Source organism: Podarcis filfolensis, assembly GCF_964270895.1.
Source record: "Podarcis filfolensis genome assembly, chromosome: 1".
NCBI lineage: Eukaryota > Metazoa > Chordata > Lepidosauria > Squamata > Lacertidae > Podarcis > Podarcis filfolensis.
The window spans coordinates 4,242,219-4,261,682 of NC_139604.1; the positions used below are offsets into that span (position 1 = coordinate 4,242,219).

The 19,464-nt window shown below is 44.9% G+C and overlaps 1 protein-coding gene and 1 long non-coding RNA gene across 7 annotated transcripts in view; both read left to right on the plus strand.

The window, feature by feature from the left end:
* LOC310770136 (UDP-glucuronosyltransferase 1A6-like) overlaps positions 1-7,310 on the plus strand; it is a 54,266-nt gene extending 46,956 nt beyond the window's left edge. For all 6 annotated transcript variants that reach the window (XM_083630508.1, XM_083630509.1, XM_083630505.1 and 3 more), the window contains exons 3-5: positions 1,216-1,303; positions 2,824-3,043; positions 4,719-7,310. In XM_083630508.1, coding sequence (XP_083486634.1) covers positions 1,216-1,303; positions 2,824-3,043; positions 4,719-5,016 — 606 coding nt within the window. In that variant the 3' untranslated portion in view covers positions 5,017-7,310. The remainder of the gene's footprint in view (positions 1-1,215; positions 1,304-2,823; positions 3,044-4,718) is intronic.
* The window catches only part of LOC310743599, a 265,247-nt gene that overhangs the window by 98,566 nt on the left and 147,217 nt on the right, over positions 1-19,464 (plus strand). The window lies entirely within an intron of this gene.

Genomic DNA, 19,464 nt, shown 5'->3' on the forward strand with positions numbered 1-19,464 from the left:
TCAGTGTCTGGATAATCATGACACTAATTCCATATTACTTTATCCTAGCCTGAGATCCCATGCAGACTCAGACCATTATAGACTTATGGTCATGATTACATGCTATTTTATGAGATAAATTATTGAGAGTGGTTTGTGTTTTGGTTTTTTGTAAGCTTTTACATTTTTGTAAAGTCACAGAGAGTACACAATATTCTTTGTTTCTGTTTATAATTGCCTAACTTAGGGCGAAGCATTTGCAATGAATTATCTTCCCTCTGTTATCTACTGAAATGTGTTGGATTTAGACACTAGACCTGGATTGAAATCCTAGCTAACTCTTTGGCCTGGTTCACACGTCACGGCAAGGCAAACTATGTGATGGCTCACACATGCTTTTCTCCTCGTTGGTTTTTTAACCTGAGCTTGGCATGGCAGCTAAGCCAAGGTTTGGCATAGAATGTCATCTGAACTGAGAATTGTAGCTAAGGTCTCTGTTCCTTAACTACATTCTGTAACCAAGGTCTGTCCACATAGTTTCCTGGTTTGGATGAAATAAGGTACCATGGTTAATCTTGGCTTGATTTCTTGTGCTAAGAAGGGAGTAGCAAAGGGGTTGCATGCAGGGGCAAAAGGCTTGTTAGTATCTCAGCCTGTGAAGGTGAGATATGATCGTCCAAACACAGCCACTGGGTGTTAAGTAGACCTGAATTCTCCATCAGTAAATTGGGAATAGTACTGCTCTAAGGATAGTTGATATATGTTATTCAGTTTTGGATAAAGAATAGGACTGTAAACTTTTAAAAAATGTGTTAATTTTAATCCATTCTTTTTAAAATATTTATTGTTATTTATTTAATTGAAATCATATTATTCAATAACATGTTTAAAAAGAAATAAATAGGACATAATACAATTGCATAAAAATAAAAATTAAACACACACAAAATAAAAGGATACAAATATGCATTCACAACCCCTTGGGAAAATAATAAGTATTACCGGTATGTATGGGTAAAAACTAGAAGTGCACTTTCATTCTTTTATATACAGGCAGTACCTTATTTATTTGTTGTTAACCGATATCCCACCTTTCCAACTAATGGGGCTCTTTGAAGAGGCATCGCGCCTCACATAAGAGAGATGAGAGAATGCTTGTTCAAGTGCAATTTGAAGTTTTTGTAAGTGAAGTGAAAAGATACATTTCCTAATCTATGTGTTTCCTTCCTCGTGAAGGTGCTATGGAGATATACAGGAGAAACACCCCCGAATCTTGCAAAGAACACAAAGCTTGTGAAGTGGCTACCACAAAATGATCTGCTTGGTATGTCTGGGACAAGAATGATGTTGTTGTCTATAACCAGCCCTTAGTGCTGCTTCAATGCCATTAGCCTCTTAACAATACCATGAGAGAGTGTTTCTAAATACTGTTTAGCAAAGGTTAAAGTAATGTGATGTTGGATGGACATGCTCCCACATTGCTGTTGGTCATGTACACTCATAGCAAAGCCCTGTAGCTGCAAAAGCTGGGCTAGGAAAAGAAAACCTTGCCTGGCGCTTTATGCTCATAGTGTGCATAAAAAACTAAGGAAGTGGTTGAAAGGACAGTGGGCACAGATGCCAAAATGTGAGCCATGAAATAGGGGTGAGGGGGAAATTTCATTCAGTTCACATTTAAAGGCAAGCTTACTTCATTCGCACTATCCAAAACAATCTGTGAACTAAATCACAGCCATCCTTCAAAATTCACACGGCTCTGTATTCCGCAATGCAGGTAGTGTACAAAATGTATATACTATGGTGAGGCATGCATAAAAATGCTGAAAGTAGTAAAAATAACCTACAGGAATCCATTATATTAGGAGAAATTCACACTAAAACTTTGGCAAGTTTTCGTGGTAACTAATAATAATAATAATAATAATTGCAAACTGGCGTAGAAGTATGGAGAACTGAACATAAGACTGGTAAGATGAGAAACTGGGAGAAACCAAAACTGACTGATTTGCTCATCCTTACCCATACCCACTTGCTGGAGTGAAAATTGCATTCAGTTCTGTTGAAAACAATGACTGACCAAAGTACCATTGGCTTTAATGGAATTTAGCACTAAACTAGACAGGATACTGGAGGCAGCTGATATCCTGCTTTCTACAGGTGCACGCTTGGTCCCAAGAGGACAGGACTCCCTGTCCATCACTTGATGTTCAGTGTCCCACATCTGACATTACATGTGGTGTCAAATATGGGGCAGGTGGGTGTGGTTTGAAGAAAACAGCCTCACGGGCCAAATCTGGTGGGTCAGTTCTGGCTCTGAGGCCAAAGGGTCTCCACCCTTGGTATTGAATTGAGGGATCAGGGATGGAGAACCCAAGCCTCTTTATCTGGCCTTCAGGACTCAGCACAGGCCATGCCCCCAGGCCACATCCTTCACTGGCCCTACTCTGCACCCTACCTGCCTGGACTGTGCCTTGAACTGTGACAGCACCTCTTCCTTGCCTGGGTGGAGAGTGGCAGGACCCATCACTGGTCTGGAGTCCTAGAAGGCTGTCCATGAAGGAATGTGACCCTTTGGCTGACAGAGGGTCCCCACCCCTGGCCTAGATGGCCTAGAAGGGGGCCACTTCTCTCCTCCCACAGTTCTGTACCATCCTTCTGAAAGACATTTTGCTAGACTGTACATAACAGTCCAAGGAGATCAGCTTAATCATATGGCTGTTTAATTTGAACTTCAATTGGCTGCTTCCATAAAAATGCAATTTTAAAACTTGGCCTAGATACGTTGTAGTTAGCAGAATAATAAACCTGTTGGTATTTCTCCACCTCCTGCTCTTTCCTCAACAGCTCATCCAAAGGCCAGAGCCTTTATCACTCATGCTGGCTCCCATGGGGTCTATGAGGGAATCTGCAATGCAGTACCAATGGTGCTGATGCCGCTTTTTGGAGATCAGATGGACAATGCAAAGCGGATGGAATCTCGAGGAGCAGGAGTGACTCTGAATGTAGTGGAAATGACTTCCAAGGATTTATCTGATGCACTGAAGGCTGTTATTTATGATAAAAAGTGAGTAATGAGTGGTACAAAATGAGCGGTGCAAAACTCATTTTAGGGTTGGCCCAAAGTACATTTAAAATCAGAATATGCAAGGAAGTATACCATGGAAATATACCATGGAAAATTTCTTTCTTCTTTTCTTCAGTGCATTGTTGTCTTTCTCACTGGCAGTTGTTGGTTATTCAGAGGAAATAAAATAATGTCTGGTGACCAGGAGTGTAGCTAGGCAGGGGCGGGGGGAGCATTCTGCCCCGGGCGTGGGGGGGGGGGTTGTAGGGTGCCACGGGGGTCTATTGGGTGGCAGGGGGGCTGCTGGGGGTGGACTTCCTGGTGGGATGGGAGCTTGAGGGCAGCACAGCGGTTGCTTGGTGATTCGGGCCCTGCAAGGGGGCAGAGCCACAGCTTGTCATTGAAATCAGCGGGGGTTGCTACACAGCTGCTGGTGACAGGTGAAGAAGAAAGTCTCTTCTAAACAACCCCTCTGTTGTTACTGCTTTGATTCTTTATCGGGACTCTGGGTCCTCTACAGTAGGGATTTTAAAAATGTCTTCTGTCAGACTGTGGCATTCTCAGAAGCTAATCAGAGCATTATCAATGAAAAGTTAAGTAATGGCAATGTTCTGTAAAAGAAAGCTTTCCCTGCAATGAGCAGCTGCAAGAGAGTTTGGAGTATCTTCTAATGTGTAGTGCTAGCTCCCCCAAGGGGACAATAAGTGGGGGCAGGGGGGAGGGCCAAGAAGCCGCGCCAGTGCTCCAGGTGAGCCAAGTGCCCTGGAGTATTCTCCCAAATACCCCATAATGCGCAGGAGTTTCCAGGGGTTCCTTCACAGACAGGTTAATCTGGAATGCATTCCATAACAGTCGCAAACCACTGTCCTGCACAATATTCCATCTCTGCTTCTTGGCAATGCTGTTTCTGCCAAGGGAAGCCAGCAAATCTGCCGTTTGCTATTATACCCTGTGCTGATTCATACAATCCTACTTCCAGTTTACGCAGTCACTGTGGGGCAACTGAAGGGAACGGGAAAAGGACGTCCTTGGAGGAACTGTCAGGAAGCAGCAGTGAAGGCAGGGGGCATCTCCCCCCACATTGGGAAGTGGCCCTGTTCTTGACTACCTACCAGCTCCTGCTTCCCTCAGTGGGCCACATTCTGTCTTTAAGAGACACTGACTGAGATCATCCCTCCTCCAGCTGCCACCTGCTGGTGGTCACCAGTATCATCAGTTGCTCCACAGAAGTTCCTGAACACTGCATCATTCTCCATTTTTATCTCCAAGGACCTGTGATTAGCAGCAGCTGTCACGTAGGAGACAGATCAGCTATGTGAAAGATCCACCAGAGAAAAATTAGGGTTCAGCTACTAAAAGCATCGGAACTCTGGCCTCAGTCACCCTGTATAAGCTGTATACAGAGTATCCTGAAGTGTGTGCATCTGCACACACAGGAACAGGGGGGGGTTTTGCATCCCATGTTCCCAGTCTCTCAGCACGTCCAGCCTCTACACAGTGGAGGTCTCAGCTGCTCAGGGGATCCACATTTGTAATGAAAAAATAACCTCAGCAATATAAACTAGAGAACAGTATCAACTCCACTTGGATTTCAAATGCTTTGGAAATCTGCTCCTGTGCTGTGTGTTTTATTTCCCTGTAATATTTATTTCCTAAAGAGGTTCTTTTCTTTTAGGTATAAAGAGAACATCCAGCGTCTCTCAGCTCTCCACCTGGACAGGCCCATTGAACCTCTTGACCTTGCGGTGCACTGGGTGGAGTTTGTGATGAAGCACAAGGGGGCTCCCCACTTGAGGCCGGCAGCACATGACCTCAACTGGGTCCAGTATCACTCTCTTGACGTCATTGCCTTCCTCCTGGCTGTTGTACTCCTTGCCCTATTTATCTCACTGAAGTGCTGCCTGTTTTGCTGCAGAAAGTGTTGCTGTAAAAGTGGAAGGATGAGCAAGAAAAGCAAATCAAAATCACACTGAAATGGGGTGGAGCATGTAAGATGAAGAGGAACAGAAGAAACTGGGTCCTGCTCTTGGGGTTCAGAAGGCAGAGGTAGCCAACATGAAGTCCTCCAGAGGTTTTGGATTACAAATCCCATCAGACCTAGCTAGCATGGTCAGAGACGACAGGAGCTGTGGTACAAAATATCTGGCGGGCACTATGTTGTCTACCCCTGTCTTAAAGCATCTTTCCTCAGTCTCATTCCCAATTTGCAGGAGCTCTTAAAAACACATACATGATGATTTGCAAGGTCACCTCCATGCCTATATATGAATTCAAACTATTTTAATCAATGAACAAGCAATCTGATAGCCAAGGGACCTGTGAACTTCCATACAGATCCCACAGTTCTGTAGTCAATTGATCTGTTGGGGAATCAGTTGTTTGCATAACTTACCTTGAACTGATGGGTGAGATCCACAAATGGGGTCAGTGGTGCCACCAGTGTTTTGGAGGGAGGTTTATTTTAACAGGAAGAGAGAGATGGAAAACACAACGGAAATGTTCAGACAGCCGAGAAAGAAAGCTGGGCTACCTTTAACAATTGAGTGAGAGAGTGGACTCTGACAAGTGGAGCATATTGCACAAGGTTGATAAAAGCTGCTTATGGGAATGCCGCCTTTCATAGGAACCCCCTGCCCCCTCATCCTGGAAAGAGAAGAACAAGGTATGGCCTAATAATGCCACTAAATATAAGGAGAAGGAGGACAGGCATATGCAATATATTTAAAGTGGAACCTGCTTTGCTGGTGGACCTGAGAAGGCTGGCTATTAATGGTATCCATGAGCCGTTCCCGTGTTAGTTGAGTGGGTTACTGGTGTCTAAAGTCAATCCAAGTCCAAGCACCTTCCAAACATAAATGCCTTCACAGATGACCCTCTCCCTTTGAAATGGCAGCACAGCCGTGTTTGTTGGCTGCAAGTGTTAATTAGAACATTAGAACAAACTCCTGTTTCCCCTCCAACTTCAGAAATGTTGTTGTGACAGCATCTCCTGTAATATTAAGAAGACAGTGAACATCCTTCTGAGTGCCATACTAATACTGCCGGTTTGGCTGTCTACAAGGGGCCCTTTTCAGAAACATCCTGTACACAGAAGCAGAAGGCCAGTGGTCCATGAAATCCAGCACCCTGTTTTCATGGTGGTCACTTTGGATACCCGTGGGAAACTGGCAAGCCAGGACCCAAGCCCAAGAGCCCTCTCCCCTCCTGTGGGTTCCAGCAACTGGTATTCAGAATTATTACAGCTTCCACCCATGGAGACAGAGCAGGGCCATTATGGCTAGTGGCCATTGGGAGTCTCCTCCTCCTCCATGAACATGTTTGATCCTCTTCTAAAGCCATCCAGGTTGGTGGCCGCACTGCCTCTTGGGGGAGGGAATTCTATAGTTTAGCTATGAGCTGTGTGAACAAATACTTTATCTGTCCTGAATCTTCCAATATTTGGCTTCGTTAGGTGTCCATTACGTCTAGTCTTATGAGACAGAGAGAGATATTCAGAAACATGGAACAATAATTTTGTGAGATTCTTGCATTGCAGGAGGTTAGATTAGATTACCCTTGGGGTCCCTTCCAACTCTAAGAATCTATGATGTTTAGTTGGAATCTCTTTATTGCGTCCTGAAGGTTTGATTCCTACTCTCTGGATCAGGAGAAAACAAGCTTGCTCCATCTTCCATGTGACAGCTCTTGATATTTGAAGATGGCTATCATATCTCCTCTCAGTCTCCTCTTTACTAAGCTGAACATACCCAGCTCCTTCAACCGTTCCTCATAAGGCTTGGTTTCCATACCCTTGATCATCTTGGTTGCCCTCCTCTCCACATGTTCCAGCTTGTCAATATCCTTCTTAAATTGTGGCACAGGTGTGGTTCTGACCAAGGCAGAAGAGAGTGGGACTATTACGTCCCTTGATTTGAACGCTATACTTCTGTTGATGCAGCCTTGAATGGCACTAGCTTTTTTTCCCTGCTGTATCACACTGTTGACTCATGTTAAGCTTGTGGTCCTCTAAGACCCCAAGATCCTTTTCATATATACTACTGGCAAGCCAGGTGAAACTCTAATTAGCCAGCAGTTGCACCTTGGCTAGGTCAGCTGGAAGAAAAATGACCAAATGCAAGTATTATTCAGATAAATCAGTCTCCTAACTGTATTTAACATACCTTCAAAGTGAGAGTTTCTCCCCCATTTGAAATCACTGTGCCATGCTAATTAATTAAACTCTGCTGATCTCTGTGACTGCTGTTCTGCAAATAAATCTCAAATAATATTGTGTAGTTCTTCTTTCCTTAAGTTGAAGCGTGCATGACAGATCATTCATGTTGAATGCTTGAAATATGGTGACTGGGAACATGTATGGATAGGCAGTGACAGATCTGATATCCAGTCAGAACACAATAGAAGCACAGATTGCCAAAGGAACAGCTTCTATAATGCATGTGTATCTTTTTCAATTGTTGCAGGGAGCACAAATGCTATTACTTCCACTAATTCATCTGTTGCAGGAAAAGAACATTTTTTAAGTTTACCTTTTCCTTTCTTTATTTGGTTATATACTATGCACCCCAATCCAGTATTATAGCGCCTTCCCCCAGTATGAACAGTCATTCTCCATTTCCTGCAGTTAACTACTAGTCCCTTGAAAAGGACAAGGTATTGATTGCCCTTCAATTGTAGGAGCTAGACCAGGGGTCAGCAAGGTTTACTGGCCATGGGCCGGATCACTCCCACGGACCAAGACCGTGTGTGTGTGTGTGTGTGTGTGTGTGTGAGAGAGAGAGAGAGAGAGAGAGAGAGAGAGAGAGAGAGAGAGAGAGAGAGAGAGAGATCTATGTGGAAAATGAAAAAGTTGCTCTGGTGGATGCATTTGTCGTTGAAGAATAATGCTACACTATTTACTATGTCCAGTAGGTGGTGGTAGAGGTAATTTTTTTAAAAAAAAATCAGCTATGCAGTTGCACACTTCTTTTCCCAGTTTTGCAAAATGTGGCTTTAAAAACAAACAAGGCTTCCTCAAAATACTTAGGTGTAGGGAAAAGCATGAACATACCATGCACCATAATGTTGGTATATGTCTCTTCTCTGCCTGTATACAAGCTGTACATGTATATCATGTGTACACATAGCAAAGCTGATGTGTCTTGATCATCACAGGTGCTGAACTACATGTGGTTTGCCCACCTTTTCCTGCTTTCCAAGTAGTGAAAATATTTTCATGTTTGACACGGCTCTTAGTTTTCTTTTTGGTTAAAAACAGCTTTGGTAAATTGTGTTTTTACTTTGGGAGTAAGCTCCCTGTAACTCATGGTACTTCGAGACTGTTCCTATTTTGTGGGTGGGGTTCAATCACACTGGCAAATTCAGGTTGCACAGTTCAATTGAATTTGGAGCTCTTGAGCTACAAACCACCTTCCAACAACAACAACAAAACCCAGACTTTTGTAGCAAGGAAAGTGACAGGAAAATGCACTGTAAAGTTTGAGACAATTGCTTGATGTGTTTGCAAGGAGGTTAGACAACATATCAGGATGAATGCTCAGTCAACAGACTGTCTGAAACTGACCTCAGTGAGGATTGTTGTGGATAAATGTGCTAAAAATTGTGCAGCATGTCACAACTGAGCTGTCTAGGCTAGCTCCCAAACAGAGCACATCAAATCTAGTTATTTATAACAAAAAAGTATCTATGTGTACATTAGACAAACATGTAAGAACATACTTTCTGATAGGTCTGTCAAGAAATTGGATCGTTAAGCATGAGTGAAAGCAAAGTAAACCAACTCTTACATTGCTAATCAATCCACAATTGGTGCAGGTTCAGTATCCCATTTGACTTCCAGCAGAAGCAGTGAAACAATGCCTTCTGCTACCCTAGGAAAGGTCAAAGAATCTTTTCAATTTCCAGTTCACTCTACAGTGGTTCAGACTACTGTTCTGGGACATCAATCGTAAGAAAGATAACGCAATGGAGTGTTATTGTTGCAAAAGCTTTCCTGGACTCATGCATCAGTTATGAAGGCCACAGAGTTTTGTTATTTGTATGAGTTCCCCCCATCACCCTGCCCCACTCGCTCAAAATATTTGTTTGCAATGACTGAGAGAGGATGAGGGCCCTTCTCATGTTTACTTAGAAAATAAAAACCAAAATTCATACCTATGTGAACCCTTCATAAGCCTGGCATATGACTACATTTTGTAACCAATACGCTACAACTTCACAAGCTGCAGCAATAAATTTCCCTTTCAGGTTAAATATATGTGAGCCCTGTGGGACATATTGCAACACAGTCACCTTCTACACACCACTGCTTTAATGTATTTTTAATCTTTTGTTGGAAGCCGCCCAGGGTTATTATTATTAGTCTCCATGTACCTTATATATATAGGGAACTAAGAAATATAGGTGTGTGTGCGTGCGTGTGTGTGTGTGTGTGTGTGTGTGTGTGTAATTACACCTTTCTATATACATTTCTATATACATAGAAATGTAAGGTGTCACCATGTTGCACTTCCCATGGGTGACTATGCAAACTGAAACATGACAATAGCAGGCAGAGCAACTGTGCAAAGCAGGCTGCCTGGCAGCATGAGTAGGCAGAGTGAGCAGTGGCGGATCGCGGGATTAGACGCAGTGGTAGGCAACCTAAGGCCCGTGGTCCAGATATGGCCCAATCGCCTTCCCAATCCAGCCCGCGGACGGTCTGGGAATCAGCGTGTTTTTGCATGAATCAGACCGTCTTGGCCTTTGGCTTGACACCGATGACCCTCAAGTCTGAGTATCAATTACTCGGTTTGGTGGGGCTCTGCAAACTTAGGGTATTTGCTGAAAAACACTGCTGTTGGACTATTGGCTAATAGCTTGGAGTGAATCAGACAACCTTGGGTTTGGGGGTGATACCTATGACCTTCGGTTTCAGTTTAAATTACTCAGTTGGGGGGGCCTGAAAATTGTGGAGTTTTTGCAGCAAAACTGTTGCCGAACTTTGGCCCTGGTTTGAAGTGATTTGGACGCTGTTGGGTTTTGGGGTGTTAACTAAAACCATGGTTTGATGGATCAATTTCTGTTTTGGGGAGCTGCAAAATGGCCACAAAACTCTGGCACGGGTTCGGAGGGAATCCCAAATTTTGGCATTCATAGCATCCAGGGACTGTCAGGAATGCAGGTTCATCCACAGGTCAGGAAAAGAAGTCACAGATGGCAATCAGCTTTTGTTCACAATAGTAAAAACACAACTGAGTTCATCTAGGCCATGGGTAGGCAAACTAAGGCCCGGGGCCGGATCCGGCCCAATCGCCTTCTCAATCCAGCCTGCGGACGGTCCGGGAATCAGCGTGTTTTTACATGAGTCAAATGTGTCCTTTTATTTAAAATGCATCTCTGGGTTATGAGCCTGGATAGCTCAGTTGGTTAGACCATGGTGCTGATAACACTCAAGGTTGCAGGTTCAATCCCTGTATGGACCAGCTGCATATTCCTGCATTGCAGGGGGTTGGACTAGATGATCCTCAGGGTCCCTTCCAACTCTACAGTTCTATGATTCTATGATTCTGTTATTTGTGGGGCATAGGAATTCGTTCATTCCCCCCCCAAAAAAATATAGTCCAGCCCGCCACATGGTCTGAGGGACGCTGGACCGGCCCACAGCTGAAAAAGGTTGCTGACCCCTGGATTAGAGCAAGCTGAGGGGGGATGGGGAGAGGGGAGTTTGGGACAAACTATGTGAGGATGGGAATTGGGGGTGGGATGGGAGTGGCAGATAGGCTGGGATGGCTGGGGTTGGAAGGAGTTGGGGGAGGAGAGTGTTTGTCAAGGGGGTGGAGAGTGGGTGTGGTGAGCAACGTGAGCCGGGGCTGCAGCTGCAGAGAGGGGGCACTGTGACCTGCAGTGTAAAGAGCTGTGGGGCTGTTGAGCAGCCAGCTGGCCCAAGCTAGGAGGAGGGATCAAAAGGGTGGAGATGCAGGACCATGAGAGCCGAGGAGGAGCCAGAGGATGGAGATGGGCAGGTCAGCAAGTGGGTGGCCCAGGTGAGGCAAGGAGGAGGGAAGCTGAGGAGGGAGGTGTGGACAGGTTAGTAGGCAAGCAGTCCAGCAAACTGCAGAGGTGGCAAAGTCTGGGGTGTTGGGTGTGTGAAGAAGTGTGAAATGTAAAGGGAGGGGCAAATGAGCTTGACAAGTGAAGTGACCAGGATCACAACCACTACTAAGTTCATCTTTTAGGAGGTTTCTTTGTATGTTGCTCTTTTCTTTTTTTTAAATTTGGCTTTAACTTATCTTACCTCTTTGTACTTTACTTTATTATTAAGTTGCTTTGAGGATTTTATATATATATATGAACAGTTGTTCCCATTGAAAAGATGCCTAATAGGTTGCTGTTAGAGACACAGGAATTCTGTCAGCGGGCGGTGGGGAGTTGGCCACCCTACCACTAATAATAATAATAATAATAATAATAATAATAATAATAATAATAATAATTTATTTATACCCCGCTCATCTGGCTAGGTTTCCCCAGCCACTCTGAGTGGCTCCCAACAGAATATTATAAACACGATGCTATGTGGCACATAGCCTAGGGTTGCCAACTTTTAACCCAGCTCCTATAATTCTCACTTTTAACCTGCCAATTGCTGCTGCTGGCTAATTGGTCATCCTAGACGTATATCTACAGCATAAGAAGAGTTAATAACACCAGTCACACCACTACTTTCTTCTTACCTGAAACAGATCCTGCCTCACTTTGCCAGGGCTTTTGTTTGGTTTTGGTTTTTTGCAGAGAACATTCCAGTTTCCTTAAAGCAAACAGTTGTCACTTGATTTCTTTTCTCTCTCCTCCCTGCCAAACTCTCTGGTCAACATTTTGTTTCCTGGTAACAGCTGAGACACAGATAAACATCTGACACATTGCTGGTATTGCAGCAGCAGCAGCTTCTAGTTCCACAGCAACAGAAGTCCCTGATATCCGGTCTTGAGAAGAATATGAAGAAGAAAGAAGATAAATATTCCTGTCTTCCCACCCGCGTATTTCATCCAAAAGTGATATAATAGCAACCTTCAACTCAGGTGCAATTCATAGATCTTATCTGCTTGATTTGAAGTATTTGTCAGGAAGGTCTCTGCAACCTAGCAATGAATTTGCAAATGTTATACTCAACTGAAAATACAAAAATTGTGAGTGGGAAAGATACATTTGCTCCAAACATTCATTACAACTGTATTCAGCCAATATTATAGATGCACATTATATAAATTGGAGGGGGGCGAGTAAAGATAATTGGTCCAAATAAATTAATCTTGGCATTTCATTTGAAGTCTTTCCCTAAGAATTATAGCTTGCATTTTTCACACCCAGCCTCTGTCTCAGTGACATCTGTGTTGTGCAGTGCTGGTTGGTGAGTCAGCAGAGGTATTTAAAGATCACTTTTCTCTTTTTCTAGGTCACAGTGCTCCTTCTGAGATCTAAACCAGACCTGCCACAGATGTCAGTCGGCTTCTGCATGGTAGCTTTTATCTTTGTAAAGGAAGAGGCTCTCTGGTTCTTGTGTGCTGGTCAGGGCCTGTGGACTTTGTCAAAATACTGATATGCTACATCTTTCCCTAGAACACAGCGCTCGTGAAGGAAGGGGTAGAAAACCGGTTAAGAGCAAGTTGAAAATAGTTATAAGTTTTGGATTTGGGAACTGGCAAAACAACCTTGGGCACCTCTGGAGATATTTTGTACTCAGATCAAAGCATATTCTATGTACACCTCTTGACTTCCATCCAGCGCCAGCATTCCTCAGGAGATAGGAACATTTCTGGCATTCTTTTGAAACCAGCAAGGAGTAGGCCATTCTTCATGTCCCCTTAGCAGAATTTACTCTTTATGGAGATAGAAAATAAAGAGTTGCACATAGCCTTAACCTCTCATAAAGATAGAAAAATTGGCTGTTTTTCTGTGTGCGCAAAGTAGCACCTTTCTACATGTTGGTATCACCAGGGCTGGTCCCCCCAGGAGGCAGACTGAAGCAGCCTCCTGGAGTGGCAGAATCCCACGGTCAGCCTGCCTGGCCACCACTGAGCTGTATGCTGGTTTCTGCCAAGATCTTGTGAGCTCTGTGGAAGCCACGGCAGTGGTGCAGACACAATAAGCAAGGTTTGGGCAGGTGTGTGTGTGCCTGTGATGGCGAACCAGAATGGGCCACCCTTGGATATCATGATGGTGAAAACCTTAGATACATTTTATCTGTGTTGGAACCATACATCCTGGATTCTTCCTTTATCAATTTTTTATTAATACTCCTGAAGGCTGACATTCAGTCCCCAAACTTACCTGACGAGATTTGGCAGTGGAATATGAGTGGTAATAGCAAATAATAAGGTGCCCCTTTAGACATGTGTGAACTCAGGACATCTCCTTGTCCATGGCGTAATCAGGGTGTACTCTTAGAGAACACCTAGGATTGGGATGACTTGGGATGACTTACCTTGATAATAATATTAATATTAATATTAATAATATGTTTATATGCTGACCATTTAACTGGGCTATCCCAGCCACAAAAAAATAATCTAGCCTCCCTGCAAACAAATCAGGATGGATACTCAATAAACAGGTTGTCCGGAAATGCCCTAGGTTGAAAGAGTGGTTGGGATAATCAGTAATGCCAACTTTCTCCAGATTCCCACCATATTTTATGCTTACAGATCTGAAATGCAACACAGAGAGCCCCAACCTTCTTAAGTGAGATGTTTGAATTGGGGAGCTACAAGAAGGTCTCTTCCTTCTGTGTCTACCTGCAAACCTAATTTTCTCTATTCTAGCACATGCTAGAATAACCTCAGCAGGGTGAGAATGATGTGTGTGGCATAGCTCTGCCTGCATTGGGAGGCCCATAGTCACTATTCCTGGACCCAGCAGGCAGCAGGGAGGGGCAGCAGAACTGAGCTGACTAAGGGGGAACTTCAGGAGCTGCCAGGTGGGATGTCACTGAGGAGGCTTTCACTATCTGACTGCAGACTGGTGGCTCTTGGTGATACCAAATCAGCTCTGTTGCTCTAAGCTGCATCTGGCACTGCAGTTGACCTTCCACACATTCCATATTCTGTCCACACTGGTGAGTGTGGCATACCACTCTTGCTGAGTTGAAAGGAAATACCCACGTCTGAACATGCCAATTTAAAAATCCATTTTTGATCAGTTTTTAAAAGCTCACTAATTTAATTTGTGCTAAAGCATTTTTAGGCACTCTTGTGTAATTAGTACTTTAAAAAATAAAGTTATGCTTAAAACTGTTTTGTTTTTGTTACTAACTAAAAGGTTGACTGGGAAGATGGCTTAAAAAGCAACAGGCTTGCACTGAAACCCCTTTTCAATTGCAGAAACACACACACACTTTAGCGCAAATTAAAGACTGATTATATAAAACCATGCTGCTAAAATGGCACAAACAAAAAAATGTAATAGTGTATGTGTACAAAAATAAATACATAGCCACAGGTAAATTATTTCATCATGTAGACAGCAGCCTGTAAAAAAAAAAATGAAGAAAGTGTTGGTAATTCAGAATAAACAGCAAGTTTGTGAAAGGATTCTGCATGCTGAGATTTTTCAGATTATTTTGCTACCCTTCCTAGAATCTCTTGCTTATCTTCTACCAACCCCCTCAGTGGCAGAGGAAGCCCCCCCCCCCACCTGTGATAAGATTACAAAGCAGGGAGAGAATTTTGCTCAGAAAATCTGCCCCCTTGACCGGCTTTTTTAGCACTCAAGTCTCCCCACCCATCACTAAAGGAGAGAGGAGTAAAGGAATTTTTCTCAGCCCTGGCCGGAGAGGTCAAGGCTTGAAACTTGAACCTTTTGCATGTAAAGCAGAGGTGCCACCACAGAGTGACAGACCCTTCCCCATAAGTCCCCGGATTCACCAATCTGTCCCCGGACAAAATCTGTCCCCGGATTTTAATTAATGTCCCCGGATTTATGCCTGGGGACTTCTGGCAAGGCAACATGGTGGGCGCCATGGCAGCAAGCAGCACCGGAGGTCCCGGCCATGTCAAAGTTCCAGCCAACCAATCCACTGGTGGGGGGGCTATTTAAACCGAGGCGGGAGCCAGAGAGCTTCCTTCTTGTTAAGTTGTGGGTGAACATATCAGACGACACAGCGATTCTTCAAACAGCTCTTGTTTATTCAGAGGCCAGAACTGAACTGAACTGAAGAGCTCAGTCAACCTGCTTATATAGAGCTCCAGTACAACGTTATTGTAGCAACTTTCTAAAACTATCCAATCACTGAATGTCACTTTCAATCCTTCATTTGCATAACTATCTACAGTATCCCCCTGCTGGCCCAGGGTGAGAACTTCAGTACATAACACTTCTGGCTCGTTTCCTCGAACAACACTCGCCCTGAACTTGTGCCTGGTGCTCTTCTGCTGCGGGCTCTGCGCGCCTGAGTTGGGGGAGGGGCGAGCGAGAAGAGGAGGAGGAGCATAGAAAAGAGCTGTGCCGCATTGCGAGACACACAGAGAGACGGAGCGCGGCGGTGGCTCCTCATGGGAACAAAGAGGTTTGAAAGCGAAGGCTGAGGGGGAAACGGGGGGGGGGGAGTCGGGCTGGCTCCTTTGCTTTCTCTCCCTCCTCTCCCTCCAACGGCCACTGCGGAGATGGTGAGTTTAACAGCGGGGGTGGGGCAAGGAAGGCGCTGCAGTGCCCCTTGTCCCTGGTGGTGTTGCGCTGCCTTCCCGCTGGGAGTGGGGCGCAGGGGGTGGGGACTGAAACGTTCCCAGGAGGCAGAGCCTCCCTCTCTCCCTCCCTCCCTCCGCGCCTCCTCCAGCACCAGCAGCCTCTCTTGTGGGGAGGTGTTATGTACTGAGTTGAATAGGATCCAAATGCAGCAGTCTGATTGGCCCTAGAACAATAGGATTCAGAATGCAGCAGTCTGATTGGTCCACAGGAGCCACCCAATCCAGCTCCAGGTGGAAGGGAATCCGTAACCTGATTGGCCTACAGGAGAATCCCGGAATTAGCCAATCACGTGGGGCCCATTGTGTAAATAATGTATATAAAGTAGACGTTCTGGGGGAACTTCCATTCCTCCTCCTCACCACTATGAGCTGAATAAAGAGGATGAAATCCACTCTCGACTCCGAGTATATTTCAGGAGGGCTGTGTGTGAGTCTGCTGTTTGTCCACCTCTGGTAACGAGACACCACCACCACCAGTTAAATCTCCATAGAGACTGCACTCGCCCTCCAGCGGTCTCCCGGTTACGGGAAGCCAGTGCCTTGTGTGTGTGTTTTCATGCGTGATTTCCCAACACCAGCGAGGGCCTTTACTCAACCTCTCTTCCCCACCAACCTCTTTTTTGTGTTTGTGTGTTTGTAGATGGCCTTGTGTTGAGGTGCGTGCCCAACAACTTTGGGGGTCCGCCCCTAAAAAAGGTCAAGAACTCTGGGCAACCCTTCCCTAAAAAAATAAAGCATGAAATTAAAATGGGGGAGGAGTGTCCCCAGATTCCTTGAAAAAAATCTGGTAAGCAAAGTGTGTCTTCCAGGACACTGGAGCGCAGGTTTGCATGGGCTGCTTAGGGCAGGAAAAAATGTCATTTGCAGGGAGATGGTCTTTTGTTGCCTTCTAGCTTAATGGCTCTGGGACTGAAGTGGGTGGCTGTGAAATAAGGTCCTGCAAATGACAACTTATGCTTCATGAAGGGTGGGGGAAAGAAAGGAACGCCAGGGTGGTCATGCAAAAGGTCTGGGATGGACTAGACCAAGCCTGTGGCCTGCATGGTGGTTTTCCTCACGTTTCCCTCAGTGCCAGAGACTGAGCAAGCAGAAACCTACTGACATCCACTGGTTAAGCCTGAGGTTCTGTTGCCTAGCAACCGTCTGTGGTTCATTTATTTTGCCCAGAGACTCAGTATGCAGGGACGGTCAGGACAAAATTACAGGAAATGCATAATTAACTATCAGCAAAGAGATACTGAATATGGGGTACGATTCCTAGGCCAATTAAATGCTAAAGACTGTGGAAGATTGTGAAGCTGCTTTCTGCTGTTGCTTGAGCAAACCCGCTTGTCTTGCAACTGATCCCTGGTTAGAGCAGCTGCCCGTGAGGCAGTTCTTTGGCACACCTGGGAGCAATTGGGGAGGGAAAGAGAGCTGCTCCTCGGCTCCTCCATCCCTGCTCAGGAGGTCCCAGGAAGGGAAGCCGTCCCCCTCTACCCTCCGCTGTCCCATGGGGGTGACAAAAGAAGGTGGGAGCAGACGAGATTCTCACAAAGGAATGAGAAGAATGACACCTCATATCTCAGGTTCTAGAAATGCTAGAAATACTCCTAAAAATAATTAAAATGAAATCTGGGGATCAGGAGATTATGGTTCATCCACAGGGATTGGGTAGCTGCTCTGCCCTGCTCCACAGTTGCCCATGGCTCCTGCTCTAGACTTCTGTACTGGTTCCTGGTTCCTGATTATTTTCAAGAGTTAACATGGCAGAAACCTGTGAGACCCACTTCTAAAAGGTGAATCTTCTTCTTGGAAAGTGACTGAACATGATGCAATGTTTTGTGTGTTTATGTGCCTTGTTTATGCCCCTCCCTATTTGTCCTCTCTTTCTATTCTTTCTTGATTTATCCTTGCCCACCCTAGGCATCAAAAACTGTTTTAGCTGAGCAAATCACTTGTGCCCCTCCTTCCACTCTAAGGGACCTACTTAATATTTCCACTTAGTGGGGTAATAATAACCACATTATTACCAGGTTATGCAAGTAGGCTGAGGTGTGAGTTGACAATACAGTGGTACCTTGGTTCCCGAACAACTTGGCTCCTGAACAAATTGGCTCCTGAATGCCACAAACCTGGAAGTAAGCGTTCCAGTTTGTGAACGTTTTTTGGAAGCTGAACGTCCGTTTCGGCTGTTGGCATTGTTTCCAGGGCCAATGAGCCAATCAGAAGCCGTGCCTTGGTTTGCAAACGTTTTGGAAGTCAAATGGACTTCCAGAACAGATTGAGTTCGAGAACCAAGATACCACTGTACTAGATGTTCTTATGAACTAAGGAGCACTGGCGGAGGAAGAGGAGTGGGGGGGGAGCACACCGCCCCGGCAGCACGATCCTGGTGGGGTGCCATCGTGACTACCCCCCCCCCATGCTGGGCGCCACGCCACTGCAGGTGGCATGCCCTGCACCAGGATGCACGCCACACCCCTGCAGGCGGCATGCCACACCCCCAGGACGCACACCACGCCCCTGCAAGCGGCGCGGCAGCCCTGCCCACCCCTGCTCTCCACCACCCCCACCCCTGGTGCTGGAGCATGGAGCTCCACCACTGCTAAGGAGAAGGGCTTATGACTGATGACTGGAGCAGCTATCAGGTTGCGTATTGCCCCTCCAAGTTACTGTAAATATCATGTTGGAGTTTGAAAAGTGGGGTTCAAACGGCACTCATCCACAGATTCCCACGATGTTCTTAAAGAGCAAGTCTATCTTCGTGTTTTTGCTGGATGGGCAAAATAGGGTCACCTCTGCCAACTTTGCATGTGCCAGTGGAGGAACGAAACAATACACCAACACAATGAATCTGCAGCAGCATAACAATGCCATTGTGCTGGAACCAAGTCCTGTTGCCACAGAGAACAGAATCTACAAAACAGTATTTGCCTGAAATCACCTCATTGGGTAGATAAATAAATTTTACTATCCCAGATGAAAGTCTTCAGACTCTAACCACCTGCACACCATAGCGGTTCTCGTAAGCTCCATGATCTTATCAAGAAAGCAAGAAACACAGATGAAACTGCAGACAGAAGGTAAAGAGGAATCATTAAGCCTGTTTCTGTACCTTCCAAATCCTTCTCAAACCCCTTATCAGGCTTTTAAGCAACCTTGATAAGGTCCTGACATCTGGTATGCAAAAAGAATTTGCTTCAATTTCCTTGCTTGCCTTGGTTCATTGACTTTATCTGGCCTCAGAAATCCAGGTCAAATGCTTCCTTTGTGAAAACATCCAAAATTAATTTGCTCCGTCAGCACCTATAACATCCAATGGATTTTAAAAGCTTGCTCCTAATATTCCAATTCTAGCATCGGTCAATTCCTGTGAATCATGGAAATGCATTGCAAGAGTTCTGAAGCAAAATGCCCTTTTGGATTGTGACAACAAAGTAAATAATTGAGTGCAGCACAATAGAAATCAGTTATATGAATTTAGTCCCCAAGTGATAGCACTGAACCTCTTGAATGTAATTCACTGTAATTCAATTGATTCTTTTTTCAATGAAAACAACCTTAAGGTTCATTAGAGATTGTCCTGGGAAGTGGAATGTTCCCTTACTGGCTTTTCTATATTGTCATTTCTAATACCAGACTGGTAAAATCAATGCCCTTTTAAAATGTGTTGAGGGGTATTATTGAGTTGTTTTTGTTTTAATTGTGTATTTTATGTTTTTA